The sequence below is a fragment of the Hippoglossus hippoglossus genome, chromosome 12 (genome assembly GCF_009819705.1).
Source record: "Hippoglossus hippoglossus isolate fHipHip1 chromosome 12, fHipHip1.pri, whole genome shotgun sequence".
Classification (NCBI taxonomy): Eukaryota; Metazoa; Chordata; class Actinopteri; order Pleuronectiformes; family Pleuronectidae; genus Hippoglossus; species Hippoglossus hippoglossus.
In genome coordinates this window covers 13,918,550-13,938,024 of record NC_047162.1, presented here as the reverse complement: position 1 = coordinate 13,938,024, position 19,475 = coordinate 13,918,550, and the positions used below count along the sequence as shown (strand labels likewise).

The 19,475-nt window shown below is 41.8% G+C and overlaps 1 protein-coding gene across 4 annotated transcripts in view; it reads right to left on the bottom strand.

The window, feature by feature from the left end:
• pnpla7a (patatin-like phospholipase domain containing 7a) overlaps positions 1-19,475 on the bottom strand; it is a 28,188-nt gene that overhangs the window by 1,501 nt on the left and 7,212 nt on the right. For 2 of the 4 annotated variants that reach the window (XM_034601926.1, XM_034601923.1), the window contains exons 12-36: positions 19,210-19,339; positions 19,026-19,097; positions 18,815-18,891; positions 18,529-18,684; positions 18,230-18,307; positions 17,657-17,862; positions 17,393-17,524; positions 17,063-17,186; positions 15,717-15,830; positions 15,399-15,465; positions 15,106-15,255; positions 14,601-14,664; positions 14,194-14,362; positions 12,401-12,583; positions 12,137-12,255; positions 11,831-11,987; positions 10,393-10,509; positions 10,173-10,242; positions 9,847-9,963; positions 9,307-9,455; positions 8,990-9,142; positions 8,669-8,788; positions 6,278-6,368; positions 5,664-5,779; positions 4,118-4,690 (exon numbers count right to left, since the gene is read on the bottom strand). In XM_034601926.1, the coding sequence (XP_034457817.1) occupies positions 4,631-4,690; positions 5,664-5,779; positions 6,278-6,368; positions 8,669-8,788; positions 8,990-9,142; positions 9,307-9,455; positions 9,847-9,963; positions 10,173-10,242; positions 10,393-10,509; positions 11,831-11,987; positions 12,137-12,255; positions 12,401-12,583; positions 14,194-14,362; positions 14,601-14,664; positions 15,106-15,255; positions 15,399-15,465; positions 15,717-15,830; positions 17,063-17,186; positions 17,393-17,524; positions 17,657-17,862; positions 18,230-18,307; positions 18,529-18,684; positions 18,815-18,891; positions 19,026-19,097; positions 19,210-19,339 (2,991 nt within the window). In that variant the 3' untranslated portion in view covers positions 4,118-4,630. Of the gene's footprint in view, positions 1-1,420; positions 2,573-4,117; positions 4,691-5,663; positions 5,780-6,277; positions 6,369-8,668; positions 8,789-8,989; positions 9,143-9,306; positions 9,456-9,846; positions 9,964-10,172; positions 10,243-10,392; positions 10,510-11,830; positions 11,988-12,136; positions 12,256-12,400; positions 12,584-14,193; positions 14,363-14,600; positions 14,665-15,105; positions 15,256-15,398; positions 15,466-15,716; positions 15,831-17,062; positions 17,187-17,392; positions 17,525-17,656; positions 17,863-18,229; positions 18,308-18,528; positions 18,685-18,814; positions 18,892-19,025; positions 19,098-19,209; positions 19,340-19,475 lie in introns of those variants that run through there. The other 2 variants (XM_034601924.1, XM_034601925.1) reach the window with 2 other exon arrangements.

The window sequence follows — 19,475 nt, the reverse complement described above, 5'->3', positions numbered from 1 at the left end:
CCCTGGTCCGTTACACTTAACCTCCAATAAATCAAACTGTTGGTCCGTCTGAGGTCAGAAACGTTCCCCTCGTCTCCTCATTCCTCCATAAACGTCGCTCCAATTCTCTCGCCGCCTGTCGCAGTGATTCAGTCCAGAGTTGGGGCCATTGTCTGCCAACACACTGGCTCTGTGGCTCCTCTTGTTCACTGCCACCCTCGTCTTCTTCTGTCAAAAGACTCATTTCCTGGGAGCCTGGACTCATTCACCTCAGGGTTTTTCTTTTCTTTCTCCTTTGTCCCCTCCGATTTTCTTCCCCGTGACGTATTGATTGAAGGCAGCGTCACTTATTCCCCTTTCTCATTCGCCGTGTCCCAGCTCCTTCCTGCGACCTAAATTCTCTCTGTGTGCTCATTAATTAGCTGATGCAAGTCTGCGTTCCCCGGGGAGGGTGGGAGATTAAAAAGCTCATTATAGGACACATCAATAAAGTGGGATTAATCTATTGGTATGTGCGATCCATTGTCTGTGTGTGTGTGTGCATGTTGCTGACAGGCTCACAGGTGTGTTCGCACTTCAGGCTTATTCTTGTTCTTGAAATTATCCGGAGGGGCTGTACGCTGCTGTCAGCCTCCAAGTAAAAACTCTGGGGAATGTCCGAGTGAACCTAATAGAGAATACAGCAGGGAAAATGTCTGGAGAATTTCAAATATCTCTAAAAAAAAGAGTTTACACGTGGAAGACGCTGAAGAAGATGTCAACTTGGAAAGAAAATCCTTCAGAATAAAACATTTGATAAGGAGAATATCCTGAGAAAACACTGAGGCCGTGACATGTGATGGTTTTAACTTGACACAGGTCAAAGCTGCTCAGTGTAATGTAATGAATGTCCGCGGCCCCACAAACCACCTGCAGCCTCCAGACTGAGGGGAACAGGTTGAATCAAACTCTAATTGGAGCAGTGATTTACTGCAGGTCGGATGAATTATCATTCTGCAGGACAGATAATCATCAGCTCCAGTGTTGAGTCCTGCTCTCACTGAACAGCCGAGCCACCCAGCGGAAACATTTCCTCATTAGTTGATGTTTTATTCATTTTCTCGACGTGTAATTTACTCAGGTGACTCTCATTAACATACAATCTTATTTGCAGATGTTTGCACTGAGCAATAATGAAGAAACACACGGAGATAACTTAAGTAAATCTTCAGAATTTGTCGACGTGTCACTCCTCTGTTAGAGAATCATGTTCCAAAACCAGTTTTCTTTTTCAAGTAAAGATAAATATACATTCATTTTAATAAGAGATAATTACTCTCGCTCTGTTTTTAAATGTTCATCTGACAAAGCAATTTCAAGATGTTTTCCACAATTGTTGGATCAACTTATTCACAGTTTTTATTCCACAGTAAAACAAATTGAAAAATGAAAGACACAAAAGTACAACAATAAACGGTTTATTAGTAACAATTGTTATCAATAACAATATTTATCAAATAACATAAATAAAGACAATGTCATACAGTACAGGCTCACAGGTACAGTTAATTTACTATTGAATATTATTGATAACAAAAATAAATCAATGCCAAATGAGGGCACGAGTGGTTGTTTTTCCGTATGGGTCATTTAAGGCTGTTACATTAACTCCTTGGCACAGTTCCACACATTACATCACTTCATCCATTACCACGTCCCATTTAATAAAGTAGAGAAACTTGAATCAGCCGGACGACATAAATTCATTTGTGCTCGGTCTTTTGGAAACCACCCAAAACTAGAAGAAAGAAAAACAGCTAAATATTGTCCTCACACTTTCTGCGTCCAGGCTGTGTTGAGCCGACACCGTGTGGAAGCTCCATAGTGTTTATCACAGGCTTTCTGCGACTGTCCAAGAAGCAGCAGCCGTATTCACAAAGATCGCAGCTTCGTACAGTATCAAGTGGGAAGAGAAAAAGAAACGTTGCATTGATAAACCAATAATTAGAACCAGTAAATTGGTCCGGCTGATATTAGCTTGTTGCACGGTTTACTGCGAGACACAGTATTTGTCGGCTGATAAGTAACAAGATTATTGTTTTACTGCAAAATGTTTTTGCTCAGTCTTGCGTTAGAATATTTAGCTTTTTGTTATCCGACTTGTAAACTATACCGAGGCCTCTTTTACAGCCTGATCAAGGGGGGAGTGTTGCGCCATTTAGTATAAAAGGTAAAGACACGAGAGTCAGGGGGCTTTGTTCTGCCTTGGTGTCGGCAGTGGAGGTAGTCAGAGTCCATGTCTGTGTAAAAGGAGGAAGTTGAATTAAGTCTATGTCTTGGCTCTTTTGGTTCAGTGTAAACGAGCAGAAGCTGCAGAGGGGCATGATCACACCTCCCTGAATGCAGGAGAATGCTGCCGGTCAAAGTTCAAAGTGGAAATCCCCACAAAGCCATGCTGTGGATTTGCTTTGCCACAGGCAGCAAATGTTTTATTCACGTCCTCGGTTGCACAGATTGGACGTGAACGTGGGGGTGAAGTTTCTCCACTGCTACATTCATGAGTGGGACCATGCCCTGAGGAGGGGTCTTCTCAAAAGGCAATATAACAGGATCTCTGTTTAAAATGAGAGGAAACTAATCCAACTATTTTGAAAATCACATTTATCAATTGTTTATTTGATGATTCCAGATTCTCAGACGTTTTTACACATTTGTTTCACATTATATGAAACTGAGCGTCATTGTGATTTGAACTATATCGTGACAATACTTTATATATTGTTTTTTTTACATGTTATAGACTTAAAGATTAATCTGTTAAATTAATTACCATCACATAGATCTTTCATTATAATTGGTTATATAAAATGCTATAGAATGACACAGAGACTCATGTTAAATCAAGGCTACAGAACAGTGGGTTAGTTTAATTGTGCATTGCATTGCATTTGTGGAATGATTGTCCAACTGTGGTGACTAGTGCATAAATGTCTGTACGGCTGAGGTTGTATACATTCTTGCTTTAAATATGAAACATAGTGAATTATTCACTACTTTGACTATAAATTATGTACGTAACAACCTCTGGGGTTTTTCATTTGCCGTTTTATAAAAAACTGAATTAGATCCAAATCACTGAGGAGAAGCTGAGAGACGTTTTGGGCCAAATAACGTGACAGGATGTTCCTGTGAAGAAGTGAAGAACTGTCCCGCTGATTCAAATATAGCCACTGTGCATAAAGTGCACTGAGACGAGCAGAGTTCACTTAACACATCCACACTGTCTGCTGCCGTCACTGGGAGATTCAGAGTGTGTGTGTGTGTGTGTGTGTGTGTGTTCCCCTCATGTGGATATGACAAAACTGACCATGCTGCTTGTTTTTTTTTTTTTCGTGTTGATTGCAGAGTGACAGTTGATGATGATCACAACATAAACATTAAAGGCAAAAACAAGGAAATTAGGATTTAGATTCGCACTTTTTCAACTCTTTCTATATCCTTAAAAGAAATAAAATCATACTTTTAAAGCCTCATTTTAACTTAAACCTAATTCTGTACTGGACAGTTACCACGGAGCTTGGTGAGAGGATGTGGTTTGGGTCAGGAGAGAGAACCCAATAAGATTTGGCGTGGATTCAGATCAAGGGTCGAATCCAGGATTTTTCTTTTTTGAAATAAAAAATATGGATTTAATGAATTTAGATGTGGGATTGTTGAGCCTTGGCGGAGGTGCGTGTTCTCTGTCAGAACGAAGAGTGTGCAGTTCGTCCCTCGTCTCTCGGCAAAATCTGACATTTCATGCGAGTTTGACGGAATCTGTGGCACACTCGGTGAATGAAACAACCCTCTTCACACCCCCGATCACCATACACTCTGCAAAGACAGCTAAGATTACAAGATACAGTTCAGCGGGTTCACTAATCATGCACTTTTTGGTTCAGGCTCAATTTAAGCTCCCACAACACTAAAGGCATCAATATGCAGTCAGCACGGATGAGGAGGAATAATTACAGAGACTCTGAGTAACATATTTAATCATCTTTGGACATGTTTCTGTTTTTTTTCTAATATTTGAATCCTGTGCGAGTTTAATCTCATTGATGTTGATGTAAGAGCGATCTACATGTCTAGATGACAATAAAACTTTTTTTCTATTTTAGTGAACCGACTCTGTAACTTCTGTTTTCCAAATGTAATCAGCAAAGATTCATAGTTTTCATGTGATAAACATTTCAGGGGTGTTTTCTATCTTCTTCATCTTCCACCGGACTTGTTTAATTCATGTAAAGCTACAGGAAGTAATCTCGACTCTCAACATGAGAAATAATGAAGCTTTCAGCTGCTCCTGTTTAGACTTTGAAGGTGAGTAAACCTTGTTCTTGACGCCCGTAGGAAGTTTTTTTTCAAGGGACTGTGCATTGAGCTTGTGAGCCACACGGCTAACGAGGGCACACTGGTAATCACGGTTACTCTGATAGTCTCAGGGGAGGAAGGAGGAGGTTTTGAGTGACGTGGGACAAAGTGGAGGGTAATGTAAGGCGAAGAGAGGCAGGTTACATCGTGATGACCTGCTCCTTCAGAGGTCGTTAGTGCTGTCTTCACTTCATGGACTGTTTGGAAAGGACTTCCTGGTTTGACGGCACATCCAGTGGAGGGTCTGGGCCACTTACTTCTACTCGCTGGCAGTGAGTTTGGTTATGCGACGTTTGCGACTCAAATCCAGGTCTTCATCCTGCTGATCGGAAGGTGGGACATCAGTTAGGGGACGAATAATCCGAATAATAATATATATAGAATAACATTTAATCAGGTTATAAAGAAAAGTGCCTACAAGACTTCTACTGAATGGCACATTTGCTACTGCGATACATATCTTGGGTTTTCTACAGGTAGATTCGTGAATGTATTTTCGGCACTATCCAGATCTCTGCTTGATACTCCTTTATTTTCTCGATTCAAATTCTATAAATTTGGTTGTATATTTGTGTTTTCTCGTTATTAAGAAGGAAAAAAAGGTTAAACTGTAAAATATCAAACCTCAATAACGTTTCTTTGTCATAAGGGTTTGATAACAACATCATCAGCCAATATATCGCAATTGGAAATTGTTTTCTCCCTTTTATCATGGACCCCTAAAACTCCATTAGAAAGGCTTCTTGCTCTTTAGATCTGAGTGATCTGATCATTTATAACCATTCATCCTTCAATTGTCTTAAATACAATCAGTTAATTGGCCGCAGGCTCCAGACTCCATCTTTAATTCTCTGGACTGGACGCCTCCAAAGTGTTTTCTCTAATTATCTCTTTACTCCAGTTTGTGTCTGAAGTACTAGAGGCTGATGTGTATAATCGTGTGTGTATAAAAACCTTGTGGGATTGTTGTTTTTTGGGTGGGTTGAGGAATATTATTCAAGGTTTAATTGAGTTTTGGCTTAACCCCAGAAAATACCCTCATTTCTGATACAAAGCCGTAGCCCTACAACTCTCCGGAGCCCGGCCTCTTCACAAGAACTAACATTTTAGTTAAATTACGAGGCCTTGCAGTGTCTTCCAATTAATTTTAGAATAGATTTTATGGTGTTATTGATAATTTTTTAAAGCAGCAGTTGGCCTGGCTCCAGGACAAACGTGTGCCAGGTAACAAAATGTAAGTGCTGTGATTATTAGATCCCATAGTTTCCACGTGTACAAGCGGGGTTTCGTACCGTGTCAGCAGTCTCCTCCCCTTCAGTGTGCTCGCCGTATCGACTGTACAGCTCCATGTCGGACGGAGCGCTCTCCATCGCCTCCTCTTCATAGTCGGTGTGGTAGTCTGACTCCTCTGATCAGGAGAAAACAGAACATTGTAGGTGAAGGAGCTGACAATAAGAAAGAAGAGTATATCATCACTGGATGTCTTATTGTTTCCCTTCAACTTGGTTTCTAAATATAATTCATGTATGTATGTAAGCTGTTTCTATTTGAGGGTAAGTGCATAATTTGAGATGTTACATTTGCACAGGTCCCACTTTCCGTCAGCGTGTGACACCCTTTGTGTGTGTTCAGTGTACGCACATAATTGACATTCTAATTCTTCCTCTGCAGTGAGGCTGCAGCAATCCATTTCCTCTTCCATGTGAAACTGATGCGTTTGCTAATAGAGTGTGACAGGAAAACAAAAAACGCATCGAAGAACAAATGGGAGCGAGCAGTGGAAAGACAAACATGGAGGAGAAGTGGTGATAGTATCTAAAACACTGTGGGTACACGTTTGAGATTAAAAATGAACGGTGATTGTGGTTGTGGCTGAAATACAGAGCGTTGGAGTGTGTGTCAGTACGTTTATCATCCACCACAGCAGGTTTAACTGGCTCGATGCGAGACACGATTTCTGCCAGGTCAGTGAAGGAAGCATTGGGACACGTCACGACCTGAAAGTCAAACACATACACACACATTCATTAGAAAAAAGGTGAAAATAGACAATCAAAACCTGTTTGAGGAACTCTGATTTAAATCTGTGGGTATAAGCTAATGAACTGGTTCCATTGTGTTTTAACGGCTGACAGGTGTCAACACCTCGTCTGTTAGAACACACACACACACACACACATACGATGAAAGTATAAATTGCAGTTTCTCAAAGAAGAAGTGAAGGAAGCTGATTATTTGAATCTTTTAGTCTCAGTTTCAGCAGCTTGGTGCAGATGTCTCGCACATTTTTTACTGCTCTGATGTGAAACCTGCACTGGTATAATGTAAACACCATTATACCGATCATTAAAAGAAACAGAGAGTAAAACAGACAAAGTTGTGATAAAGTCTTTCCCTGTCGAGCACGTCTGATCTGAACTGGATTGGTTCCATTACTTTTACTCTAATTTAAGTTAAATTTAAAAGTTAAAGACCAAGACTTGCAATGCAACGCAATGCATGATGGTATATATTGCTCCGTTAGTGACCGTCAGCTGTACACACCTTTCACTCGGACAGCACTACAAAATACCACACTCACTATCCAGTGGACTAGTAAGTGATTTAGGACGCAGCAATTGTGTTTGTCGCATTTTGTCATTTGATCACAACAAACTCGCCCTTTTTGTTTGAAAATCTCTTCATTTTGTGCGACACTGTTAAACATACAGAGCCGTGAAACATCCCTCACGGAGAAGAGATGCATTATCTCCCCTGAGGGTTGTACCCTACAGTCGGTGGCATCTGAAAATAGAAGAACACTCATTATCCGCCTATGTGGGAAGGCTATTGTTTTAAAGAATGAGAAGATTTATTTATAAAACAGTCTTTTGGTTTCCAATCTGCGACTATAACTGCAGCTCCACTCTTCTCTCCACTGTTGTTTAGGTGCATTTGTTAGTTTCTTGTCAGGATTCCTTAGTCATTTTGTATGAATCCAACACCATTCTCTTTCTATTTTTGTTTAAATTGGGGGCAAATGCTTCCACATGTCTTCTGTCTTGTTTACTTGGTCCTTTTTGTTTTTCTTTGACATTGCTGGGGGACAAATCTGCTCTATGGTGAATTTCCCTGTATTTAAAGAGCTGACTGATTCATAGCTTTATTGTTGTTACTTTATCAGCAGTGTGGAAATGTGAACAACAGACTGTGGCAGACTGTGAGGATATATTTTAGAGACAGTGAGGATACATTTTAGAGACGGTAACACTGAGATAAAAATGGTACCAGTGTAGTAAAACCATTTGGTCGACTACACATGCAGAGAATGTCAATGAGAAGACGGATCATGAGGAAATTAAAGAGAATGTGAAATCTGTCTGGCAGAAGTGGGACATTTTACTTAGTAATCGGTTCACCCTCATATTACATTAAGCCTGTAAGAACACTTTCATTTCTCTTCACTGTACTTTTTTCATTGGTTGCAATAATGTAAGCAAGGGTTACTGCTGGTGATGTATAAGTTTTAAGTTAAGGGTAATTATTGATAATGTATTGAAAGTCCTGCAGAATCTCATGATTCCTGGTGATGATACGACATCTGGTGCATAGAAATGTTATTATTATGCTTAACTTGCTTGTTTTTTTCCTTCATTCATTTCCAGTTTTCTCTAAGTGCATCCACACAAAACAAATGATTCATTTGCTTGTCCTGCACCACCGCTATCGAACTGTAATCAGCTGAAACTGATTCACTCTTCTTTAGTCCCACAATTCAGTTCTGATTCTCTTGGGTCTTTAGTTACATCTCACTCTCCCACTCTTGCTGGAGTCGAAGGCGCCTCCGGAAAACATGGAGGCGACTTTTTCATGTTAGGTCTGACTTGAAATCAACATTTAATGAGAAAATGGATATAGGATATAAGTAGCTAGGAGAACCCGGGCTCGCTGGAGTGGACCCACACTCCTTCTGGGTCCAAAATCTTGATGACAGAGAAGCTATGAAACCCCGCAGGTGTAACCAATGGCAGCCGCACAATCTCCCACTAGCAAACATAGTCTGTGAAAGGCTACAAGCTGAACTTCTGATATTCAGATATTCAGATATTCAGCCTCTAAATCTTGTAATATTACGAGTTTATTCTAGTAATATTAGTTTGGCATTTCAGATGGCAAAATGAAAAATTGTGTTTGTTTTGTTCAGACATTTTGGGAAATCACAAGTAAAGTATGGCCCGGCCTCTGTTGTTGCTCCACATTGAATTATCCTTAATGACTTTCTTATCACATATTCTACAGCATTCCCCTTCATCCTTACATTGTTCTTGCTTTGGGTGTTGTGGAAGTCCTCCTGGTGTCGGTCTTTCAACATTTTCTCCACCACGCCGCTGCGTATCCAAACATCAAACACTGTCTTGCCGTGCTGGTATCCCACCTCCTACCTCGCCCAGACAAACAAAAACACTCACATATCAGTATCCTGTTCTACACCAGAGATTTTGAAAATATAATGAATTCCGAGTACATTGTGGGAGTGAAATCATTCTTATCATAACAAAGTTAGGAAACAGAACAAAAGAGCTTTCAGCTGAGGAGGAAACAAAAGAGAAATCTGAATCACAAGTGTTCTCAAACTTACGGCAATCTCATCAAACTTTCCAAACTCCAGAGTGCGGTATCTGTCGATCGGCGGCCTGATGTACTCGCAGTAGTCACTGTTCTTCACAGACTCCAACTGCCTCACGCAACACACGTAAGCCAGCCGCGTCTGAATCTCTGCCATGTTCAACACCTGAGACCACGAGTGTAAGGATGAACATATGTATCACAGATTTTTTTTTTTTTAAACACACACATCTCCAAAGATATCCTCATTGTTATTCATAGGACTCATTTATTTGTAAAAACACAGCCCTGCACAGTATGTTGCATCTTTGTATTTAATCAATCCATTACCTTTACTTTCTCAGCTAGGGGGTTGAGGCGTTTCCATAGCAGCCACCAGCCTGAGAGTGAGTCGCCATAATTAGTGAGGTTGGTTTCATCCCTGCTGCCCACGTCAATAGCAATCACCACTTTGGCCCCCATGGAGCGCGCCACATCAGCTGAGAGAAGAAGAGACAGAATCAATCAAACAAACATTTGAATGTAAAATAGACAAGTGGTAATTTCTTCCAGAATGGCTGTATGTGTGTTTCCTAGTCAGTTGTTCATGACAGTTTCCAGGAACTTCTCCTGCAGCCCCCTGCTAAAATGTCTGGAAAATGTCAGAGTAAGCGAGTGTTCAGGTTGATGACGTTTCTAACACGTGACGGATGCAAAACTGGAAGAATCCAAATGTCTCAGGAGCCAAACATGTAGAAGACGCTGATCAACACTTGGAGAGACAACGAGAATCAAGAGCTTTTGGTGATATGAGCCAACGCCGGTGTAGATGTGCTTGGGCCAATATATTTTCCAGAATTCATGTCTGCAAACTGTTTCAGTGTAACGAACCAGGCAGGTTGTTGATGTAGCCTCCGTCCATCAGCAAGTGTCCATCTTTGGGGTCACAGAGAGGAGGGAGATACCCAGAAAGAGACATGCTGGCGCGGACGTATCGCCACAGAGAGCCTGAAACAGCAAACAGTCAACTCCCTCAGTTCTATACCTATTCAGCAATACACAACCACCCTGAACCAACAGATAATTAAACACATGAACGGGACTAAAGAGAGGGTCAGTTTATCTGAGGGGACAGAAGATATTTCAAATAAAAACAGAAACTATCTGCAGGGCCAAATACCACTTGTGTTTAAAAATCTTCTTTTTGGGTGACCTACCGTCAGTGTGGACCCTCATGGCCGAGGCAGTGATGTCAGTGGTGATGTTGAAATATGGGATCCAAAGGTCCTGCGTACACAAAAGGTTACATCCAAACAGATCAACATAATAAGTTCACGATACGTTCGCTCATCCCTTCTTCACGTCGTTATCGGCTGAGACGTTCACTGGCCTCTCTGTGCTCTGATTCTGTCGGGTCCTTAGTAAAAGCTCTCTCACCTCGATCTGTTTACTCTTGAAGACGTTGCTGATGCTGGAGTTGAAGGCAGCTCCGGAAAACATGGAGGTGACCGGGTATGTTAAATCCAGAACCTTCTTAAACACTGATGTCATTTCCTGCAGGGGAGAGAAATGAAAGGTCAAATGGTTTTCATTGTTCCACACAACTGCAGAATTTACAGTTTCATCATCTGCAAAGCACATTTAGTCACTCAAAACTTAATTTGATGTAAAAGAAGATCTGATGGTTTGTGACATTGTTTTTAAAGGGCCTTGTACGAGTTGTTTTCATCATAACAACCTCCTGGTGTGTACACATGCTTTTATTCATTGTAGTCTTTCAGCAGACTTACATATTTGGCTTTTAAAGTGAACAGAAGATAACTCCAATTGGTTTATCGCATGTTTCGCCCAAAACACACCAATGATTATTTAAGATTCTTAGTAAAAACCCTTCTGAAACATGCGCCTGATGCATCAAACTTTCTTTTCCTGTTGAACTAGTGAAAGTGAATTTGCACTCGCCCTTAAAAGCACTTGTGCCATGTGCTTTGGACCAATGCGTTTAGGTCATTAAAACAGAGCCCTTTTTTGTATTGCAACCGTGGCTCTTCTAATTTAATACTAAAGGAGCAGCGACCCAGCCGGCTGCTTCTACAGGGACTGTTCAGAACCAAGGACAAGGCCAGAGGAGGAGGGGCTGGGTACACTGAGGGAGGACGAATCCGACTCTGCTCTGCCTGCAGACCTGCACACAGAGCAGGTGTCTCGCATGGCTCCATGGATGGTCTCAGTATTAAAAAACCTGAAGAGGATCACAACTAAAAAAAGGATCTATTCTTGAGTTTTAATGAGAAAATCATCAAGCGCTGCATGAACAACACTAACTCATCACGTTTGATGGTTAATCAGCACAGCACGGTTCATTATACAGCAGAGTTAAGGCCTAAACTGCATTAGAATTAAATCATTTGCTGTTAGAAAGAATTACCTTCACAGAGACTGACTACAGCAGAAAGTGCTGGAAAATATTCCTCTCTAAGAGACGCTGGGGCGTGTGGAGAAGGAGCTGTTGAACTCTGCTCCTCTTCTCCAAAAACTGAATTCTGCTAATCTCCTAAATTAAATTTTTGTCACAATTTGTTTGATGGGTTTTTAGAGATAATTAGAAAATGACACGTAAGGAGAAAACACTTGTAGCTCGTCTGTCAAGGCTGCATGATGTTATGCAACATCCTGAAAATGTTTGGTCAAGGTCAATAAGTGTCCAAGTGTTAACAGCCACCTGTCTTTCTGGAAAAAGTCCCCCCAAAATACTGAGTTTAAACAGTGAGGAGAAGAGATACAATATGTGATGCATATCAAACTCCCTTTGACTCTTAATGTTGGGTTTATTACAAGACTAGAGTTGTGCTGTTTCAGTTGCTTTGACTCTCACCATTGCCCATTCTTTGGCCCTCATCCTCATGCGGCTGTGGCTGCGGTCTTCAGCATATAGTGCCCCCATTAGGGACCCGATGGAAGTGCCACCAATGAGGTCTACCGGGATGCCGGCCTCGCAGAGAGCTCGCAGGATCCCCACCTGGGAACAGCCCCTGAATAGGAGGGTGGAGAAATACACGTGGAAGAAAAGAGAGAGAATTTAAGGTTTTGACCAAAAAGCCTTAGATGTACCAGCGAGCAATAACATTAAGAAGAAAGAATGACAGTCTGACATTTATAACACCCATTAGGCCATTGTTACCTTGCCCCTCCTCCTCCTAGAATGAGGGCGATGGCATTGCCCGTGAGGACGCGAGCCAGGCGGGAGAAGTCAGAGTGGCGGTCTGCTGGCTTCTCAAACACACGCTGATACAGCTCCAACTGGAAAAAAAAGGAAATTACTGTCATACAAGTAGCGAGGAGGAGTGGAAAAATGGATATGAAGATGTTGAATAAGATGCTAAGAGGCTCAGAGGGGGGCAGCCAGAAGGGGAGAAAGATCAGAAACACCATTTTTCATTCCTACCAGTTTGGGCAGACTCCTCTTAGAGAAGACCCTCCGGGGACAGGAGAGGTGGAGGTGTCTGGAGATCCAGCTTCGCATGTTCAGCCAGTCCACAGTTCCTTTGGGCTGGGGGCCGTCTTCTCTGTGCAACAGCACCAGCTGCTTCTGAGCACGTACTGCACTTCCCTCCAACATGCGCTCCAGCTAGAGGAAAAGGCATCGAGCACAGACGTTTTATTCTCCACACTTCTCTACAGAGGGACTCCTGCTTGCACAGATGGAATAATGAGCACCAGCCCCCAAAAACATACTGCAAACTCCAGACCACACTGAGTGTAAGTGATCAGCAGATGTGATTTCAGTGTCATGTTTATGCTGAGTAATAATTTCAGCTGTTCTATCAAAGCAGGAGTCATTCCAGAATTTATTATGAAATTTACCATTGTACCTGAACAGCTACATGTAATTATATTTATATTTAAGAATCTTATGCAGCACGATGAGTAATGATAGCAAAAATATGAGAGATTCATTCTCAATAAATGTTACTATATTTTTATGTATTGCATTTTATTTTTTCTGGTGCAATTTCCCAAGGGGTCATTTTATTATACGAGGCTCTTGAATGAGCACAGTAATATAAAAAAGGTTAAAAGGTCACATCTGCCACACAGTGAACTTGACCTCTGCTAGAGGTGTAGTGTATGTGAAAGGTTTGGCGATGTGTGTGTGTGTATGTGTGTGTGTGGTGTGTGTGCCCTGAAAGATAAAATCAATCCTGAGCAATGACTCATTCTGTGCCTAACCTAATATTGATCCATCTTTCCATTTCTCCCACCATCTCCCATTATACAGGCACCCATTTCTCCACATGAAGGCAATTACCTGTCCTTCAACAGCTAGACATGAACTCACTTTCTCTGCAGCCCCGCCCGCCACTCTTTCACAACATCCACCCACCCTTCAGCTCATTCCTCCCCTGCCCAAAGGTCAAATATGAACCATTAACCGCCCGTGCGACCATCGTGTTGGTTAACCTCTGGGTTTAACCATTATTCATGAGGGACAGGACTTTTAATCAGAGCAGACAGACCTGCTCTAGTAACATTTCAGCCTGATAACACACAGAGCTCGGTTCATAATTATTTGTGTGATGATTTCTCAGAAAATCCCCCCAAAAAGGCTTCACTATTTCCTAATCGTTAACAAAACCCATGAAAAGATCAAAATCAATGTTGAATTGATTATTCAAGCAATTATTGTCTGTATACAAACCCTGAAGCTTCATCTTCATTGTTGAATAAATATAATCATAATTGGCATTGAATTTTCTCTCAATCCCACATACCATGTCCTGTTTCATTAAATCACTCAAGCAACCAAATCTGCTGCTGAACATCCTCTAAAAACAAACACAGCATTTGCTTCTTTTTGCATATTGATGGGTGAAACTACACTGATGAGCAGTTATATGAAATAAAGTAAAACTATAAACCCTGATGACAAAATCTACGTTACACGGACTCTTGTGGACCTTCACATACTAATAGATGCTGAAAAAGTAACACTAGCCTTGAAGACAACAGACGTCCGCATTGTTGGTTTTGGTCTTTTTATGGTATTTGTTAACAACAAAAATATACAACGTCAGCAGCTTTGTTCGTTCAGTTTCCAAAATGCCTGACATTTCTTGGTTCCAGTTTCTCAAATTTGAGGATTTGCTCCTTTCCTCTCTTTCCTCAATTGCAAATTGAGTGAAAACTCCTAACCTTAACCCTTTGTTATAATTATAAATGACTAGTTCAACACCTCACCTCCCCGACAACAGGGTCCTGCTCCCCGATTCCCACAATGATGATGCAGTCGGCCTGACGGATGCACCGCTGTGTCCACGGCGTCAGTGTGTAGTCAGTCTGGTAAAGAACTATGCGATGGAGGTCTTCCTGTTGGCCCAGCCAGCTGGACAGACGGTACTCATGGACGCTGAAGAGGAAAAGGAGTCTATTAATGCCTGGAGGCATTGCTTGCTGGCAGCACATAGATCAATATTGCTGTTGTGCCAATAAAGCATACTTGAACACAATTTAATCAATGAGTCACAAAGAGAAAAAGGCCAAAGAAAATAAAGTGTTCCAAACAGCAGTAGGACAGAGGAAAAGATGTTGACGTGTTTGTTCAGTACCATAACTACCACTGAAGAGAACTTCTGCCACAAACGTACCTGTCAAGTGCTGCAGCTCCAAGTCGCTGTTTGATGACTTCACTCGTCAGCAGAAGAGTGGGGCCTGTATGGTGAAGATCAATCACTTTAATCCATTTGACTTACAACAGGTGACGTGTCTTAAGGTGCTATGAAAACATTTGATTTGTTCAAATAAATACAAAACAAGATAATATTCTCAAAGTAGCTTCTTTGATTGTTCCATTCAGTTTTCAAAAGACCTATGACAAAAACTATTTATAAAGATGGACAACAAGACGCCTCCCCAAAAGTGAAACCATAAATACCTCCTCCTTGTTAGTAAAAGGGACATGGACGAAACCAAGTCAAAATACATACATGTCTCAAAGATGGTTTCTGTCATTTTAGGTAGTTCCTATCACACTGATGTTTGTTCACGTGTTCATATTTCCAGTAAGTTTGGTTTTAATTAGTTATTTGTTGCAATAAAAACGGGATGAAACGTCATCGAGAGATTGAAAATTATCATCGTCTTTATTTTTACCTATTGCGATGAGCGCATGCTGCAGCTCCAGGGTGAAGGCAGTCAGAGGGACCTCCTCTGAAACAGGCAGGACGGTCACAGTTGAGAGGTTGGATACTTGGTTCCCTGCGTCCCATTTACTGCCGGGAGTGTGGAGCGCCAAACTGCGAGCTGGAGACATGAAGAACATATAAGACAAACCTCTCCCAACATAACCAGTGGGAAAACATTGGATGAGTGTTGGATGAGACACGGTGTGTTGGCAGATATATTGACATAATAGACAAAAACATTGCACATGCAGAGACACACACTTGTCAGGGGGCCGTTGACCTGCTGGAGGATCTTCTGTCCCAGTAGGTGGATCAACCTGGTGACAACCTGAGGAAGCAGCTCTGTGTTATTCATCAAGCAGACAGCCATGCTTCCTTTGGTGCAGCAAATTAAAGTTTGATTTTAATTACAAAATCTTTTTTAAATAGACATCGTAAGGAGTAATAAAAATAACATTGGACTGTTAATTAATCAGGACGCTCAATCAACTCTATTTCCCAAGCTTTTGGAAATTACTACACAGACTTGATCTATTAAGAAAAAAATTAAATGTGTTAAATGAATTAAATTGGCCCTGCCTGTGGGAACTTCCTCTTGATGGAGCTGAGAGCTCCCTCCGGTAGCTTGGCCAGCTCAGAGTCTCGTACAGCGTGCACGGTGGTGGCTCTGTTCTGATGGGTCAGGGCTTCAACCTGCAGAGAAAAGAGGGACACGTTACGTTGTTTATATAGTCGGAAAACAAAAGGGCAGAATATAAAGTCTTTCTTAAACACTGTGATTGCAACATGTAACGATGTACTTCCAAAAAAAGCTTCACATAAAGAAAACAATACCCCATTTTCAATTTAAAAAAAAAACACTTTCATGAATGTGATTTAAGATTTAATTCCGTTTTGTGACCCTGATTGCTGAGCGTTGTTTTGCCACTTGCAAACATTTCAAGAAATTAATTAATCCAGACGCTATAAATAAGATCTCTCCATCTCATCATTAACACTTGACGTCAACGCAGAAGTACTAAATATGTCTCTGCATACGAGACACCTTTCTAACAACCTTTTTCCCACAGAAGCCACAACGGTTCCCTTCTCCAGGTAACAGTAACCATAGCATCCATCAACCCAGCTTTTATTGCAGGCGTTGTGGCAGAGACCAGCCGGTGGATGAAGAGCAACACGTGGTTTATTCAAACTGGCAAATCAGTATCTATTTTTACATGTAAACCCTTTAAGGAGCAGCATTGGGAAGTTTATGTTCAAATGATAAATACAGTATAACAGAAACAGACGGATAAACAGAATTTCTTCCTACAAGACCAGATGAGAAATGAGGAGACCGCTGCTGTTTGCACACTCACACTCCCTCCGACAGACTGGGATGGAAAAACATTATTTAAGAATAATATATGTAAGGTGACTTAGTCAATGCAGTTTTATGTAGGTGTTTCATTCTATGTGTTTTATTTACTGGCCCTGTCTGTGTGGGTCTTCTCCGGATATTCCAGCTTCCTTCCACAGACTGGGGTTCGGTTAATTGGAGACTCTAAATTGCCTGTAGGTGTGAATGTGACCATGAATGGTTGTTCCTGTAGCTCGGCCCTGCGATACACTGGTGACCTTTCCAGGATGTACCCCTCCTCATGCCCTATGTCAGCTGGGATTGGCTCAAAGCTTACCCCTGCGACGCTCACAGAATAAGGGCTACAGATAATGGATGGATGATTTATTTACTGGCAGCAAAGCCAATGCTTTGAAAGTAATGACCAACTACTGTTAATTAATAACCCTTCTGTTTTACATAATCAAAAGTCAGCACTGTTATTGCTGATCAACTGTCATCAACATTTATGAGGATACTAGAGGTAGATATTCATAGTTTTTCACCCGCTATCCACCATCTGTCTTTTCCCCTCCATGGTCCTTACCACTCCAATAAGGTCACCGCGTCCGTACTCTCCTATCAGCTCCTTCTTGCCGTCCTCCTTCATGATTACGGAGCGAAGTCGGCCGCTCAGTACTATGAACGTACTGTCGGATTTCTCTCCCTGCCTGAAAAAAAGACAACTTGAATCCACTGTATATCTGTAAACAAGATTGTGACCCAAAACCAAATTCAAGATTTTAGCTGCCTCCACTGTTGACTCATTTAGAATGAATATAACAAAATATTCCTGCTCCTACATGAATGCAGTAGTGTTTTTAAAGTTGTCCGTGTTTTGTGAAAGAACATTTTTACAATGCCATCAGCTAAATACCTGTAGACAGCCCTGCCAGCCTCCACGGCCATCCAGTCGAGAGCGAAATCTATTTGTCTGACAAAAGAAGACATCCTCCTCACCACTGTGTGAGCAACATTCAGCACAACGTTTGGCTCCACACGCATTATTCTGAGGAAGAGACAACAGTCAAGAGTAAAAAGGAGGTAAAAGAAACCCAACAGACCGTTATCATTGTTCTTTTACGGTTTTGTCATCTTAATTCTACAGTGTTTTGCATGGATGAGTGTGGGCACGACTGACTCATAGAAGTGGGTTTTGGAAATGGAGAGGAAGCTGCAGTCTCGCTGAGTCTTGACAGTGAATATGAGCGGCTCTCCTGTCAGGACAGCTAGTTGGCCAACAAGCTCCCCAGGGTGCGTCACAAACAGACGCGTCTCTTCTTCGCGGTCAATCATCCGCTGGTAAACGTGGAGAAGTCCGGAAATCACAAACTGGATGCTCACCTCCTAAAGCGCAGAGGAGAGAAACGTGAAATCAAAAATGTAATTAAAAATCATTATCAAAGTCTTGTGTGACATGACAAGTCGTCAGAACACTTCTGCAGCTTTACAGACCAGACTGCATAAGCCTGAAGAGAGAAGATTGATCAGGCTTTTGTCGTATTTTAATCTTAACAAGCATAAGAGAAAAGATAGAAAACAGGAGCTGAACTCCCTCTTCCCTCGTTGATAGGAGTCCTAACAGTAAATACCAATAAAGTACCAGTAAACCAAGTCATCCTTCAGGGGAGAACGTCAGTACTAACAAGTATAAATAACCAACAGGGAAAAATGTGTTGAGAAACAACTGAAACACTCAAGATGTGGTTCTAACCTGGTCTCCCTGACGAGCCACCACAGAACCTGCTTTGACTTGATGAAGCGTGACTCTGCCCTCGAGCAGAGTCGGATCCTGCAAAAGGAAAAATATATTCAGAATATGTATATTCTTATTATTATTATAATAACACCAAAAATACACTGCTCTCTATTGGTGTAGCACTGCCATCGGAATGTGTCACATTGCTCAACATACTGTACAAGCAGAATGAATATGATCTTTGTTTTTGCAATGATGTAATCCCTGACATATTTATACCAGTTGATATGAATTTTCTGCAATCAACCTCCCACCTGCAGCTGGATGATTCCCAGCAGGTCTCTCTTAGCGGCCTGGAGGATTGTGCTGCTCTTACTGAGGTGGATGGCATCAGACTGCCCCCCACTGTCTGTGTAGTGAAACACTTCAGAGGGCGTGTGCAGCATCGTCACGCTCTTCTTCAGACTGGACTAGAGACACAGACATAGGAGCGAGACTAATGAAGATGAACAAGACAAGCAGCACAGGATGCAGTGGATGCTGGGATATGGTGTTCCATCTACAATTCTAACCTCTGCCGTCATGGCAGGGGAGACTTACCTTTTGAGTCAGAGGACTGGACGGAGCCTCATCTATCATGACTCGAGCTCGTTCACAAGCCATGTTCAGGTCATTGCCTGTGAGCAGGAGGGTTATGAGTAAGCATATCTGTGTGGGTCCTTATTTTCAGATCAGTGACGGTGATAGGTTTGTGCAGGAAATTAATACAGATGACATTTAGTGATTGTTTCTGTCCCAGACAGTGTCTCACCTGTGCAGTCGGTGGGCATGGTGATGGACCGCAGCTTCCTATAGCTGTTTGATGGGCTATCTTTCACACCATCTGTTTAAGTGAAATACCAACATTGGATCAATATCAGCACAACACAGAGCACAGCTTTAAGTGTGCGTTTAGTATATGTTTGAATTGATGTGCGTGTGTGTGACTGCAGGACCTGACTCTGCGGGGCCTTCCACGGTCCCAGCAGGTAACTCGTCCTGAAAGTGAAGCCGACGAGTCATCTTCCCAGAATTTGCCTCAGCCATAACACTGTTTATGTTGGATAAGGGCACTGCCTGGCTGTCCTGTCGATTAGGCAACAAAACAAATCAGTTAAAGGTCCACATTTCAGTTAGTCTGGCCTACAGTTATATTTGCAGTCAAACAATACATATGTATATACACAATAACGCAATAGAACGGATTCATAAGGAGACCGAG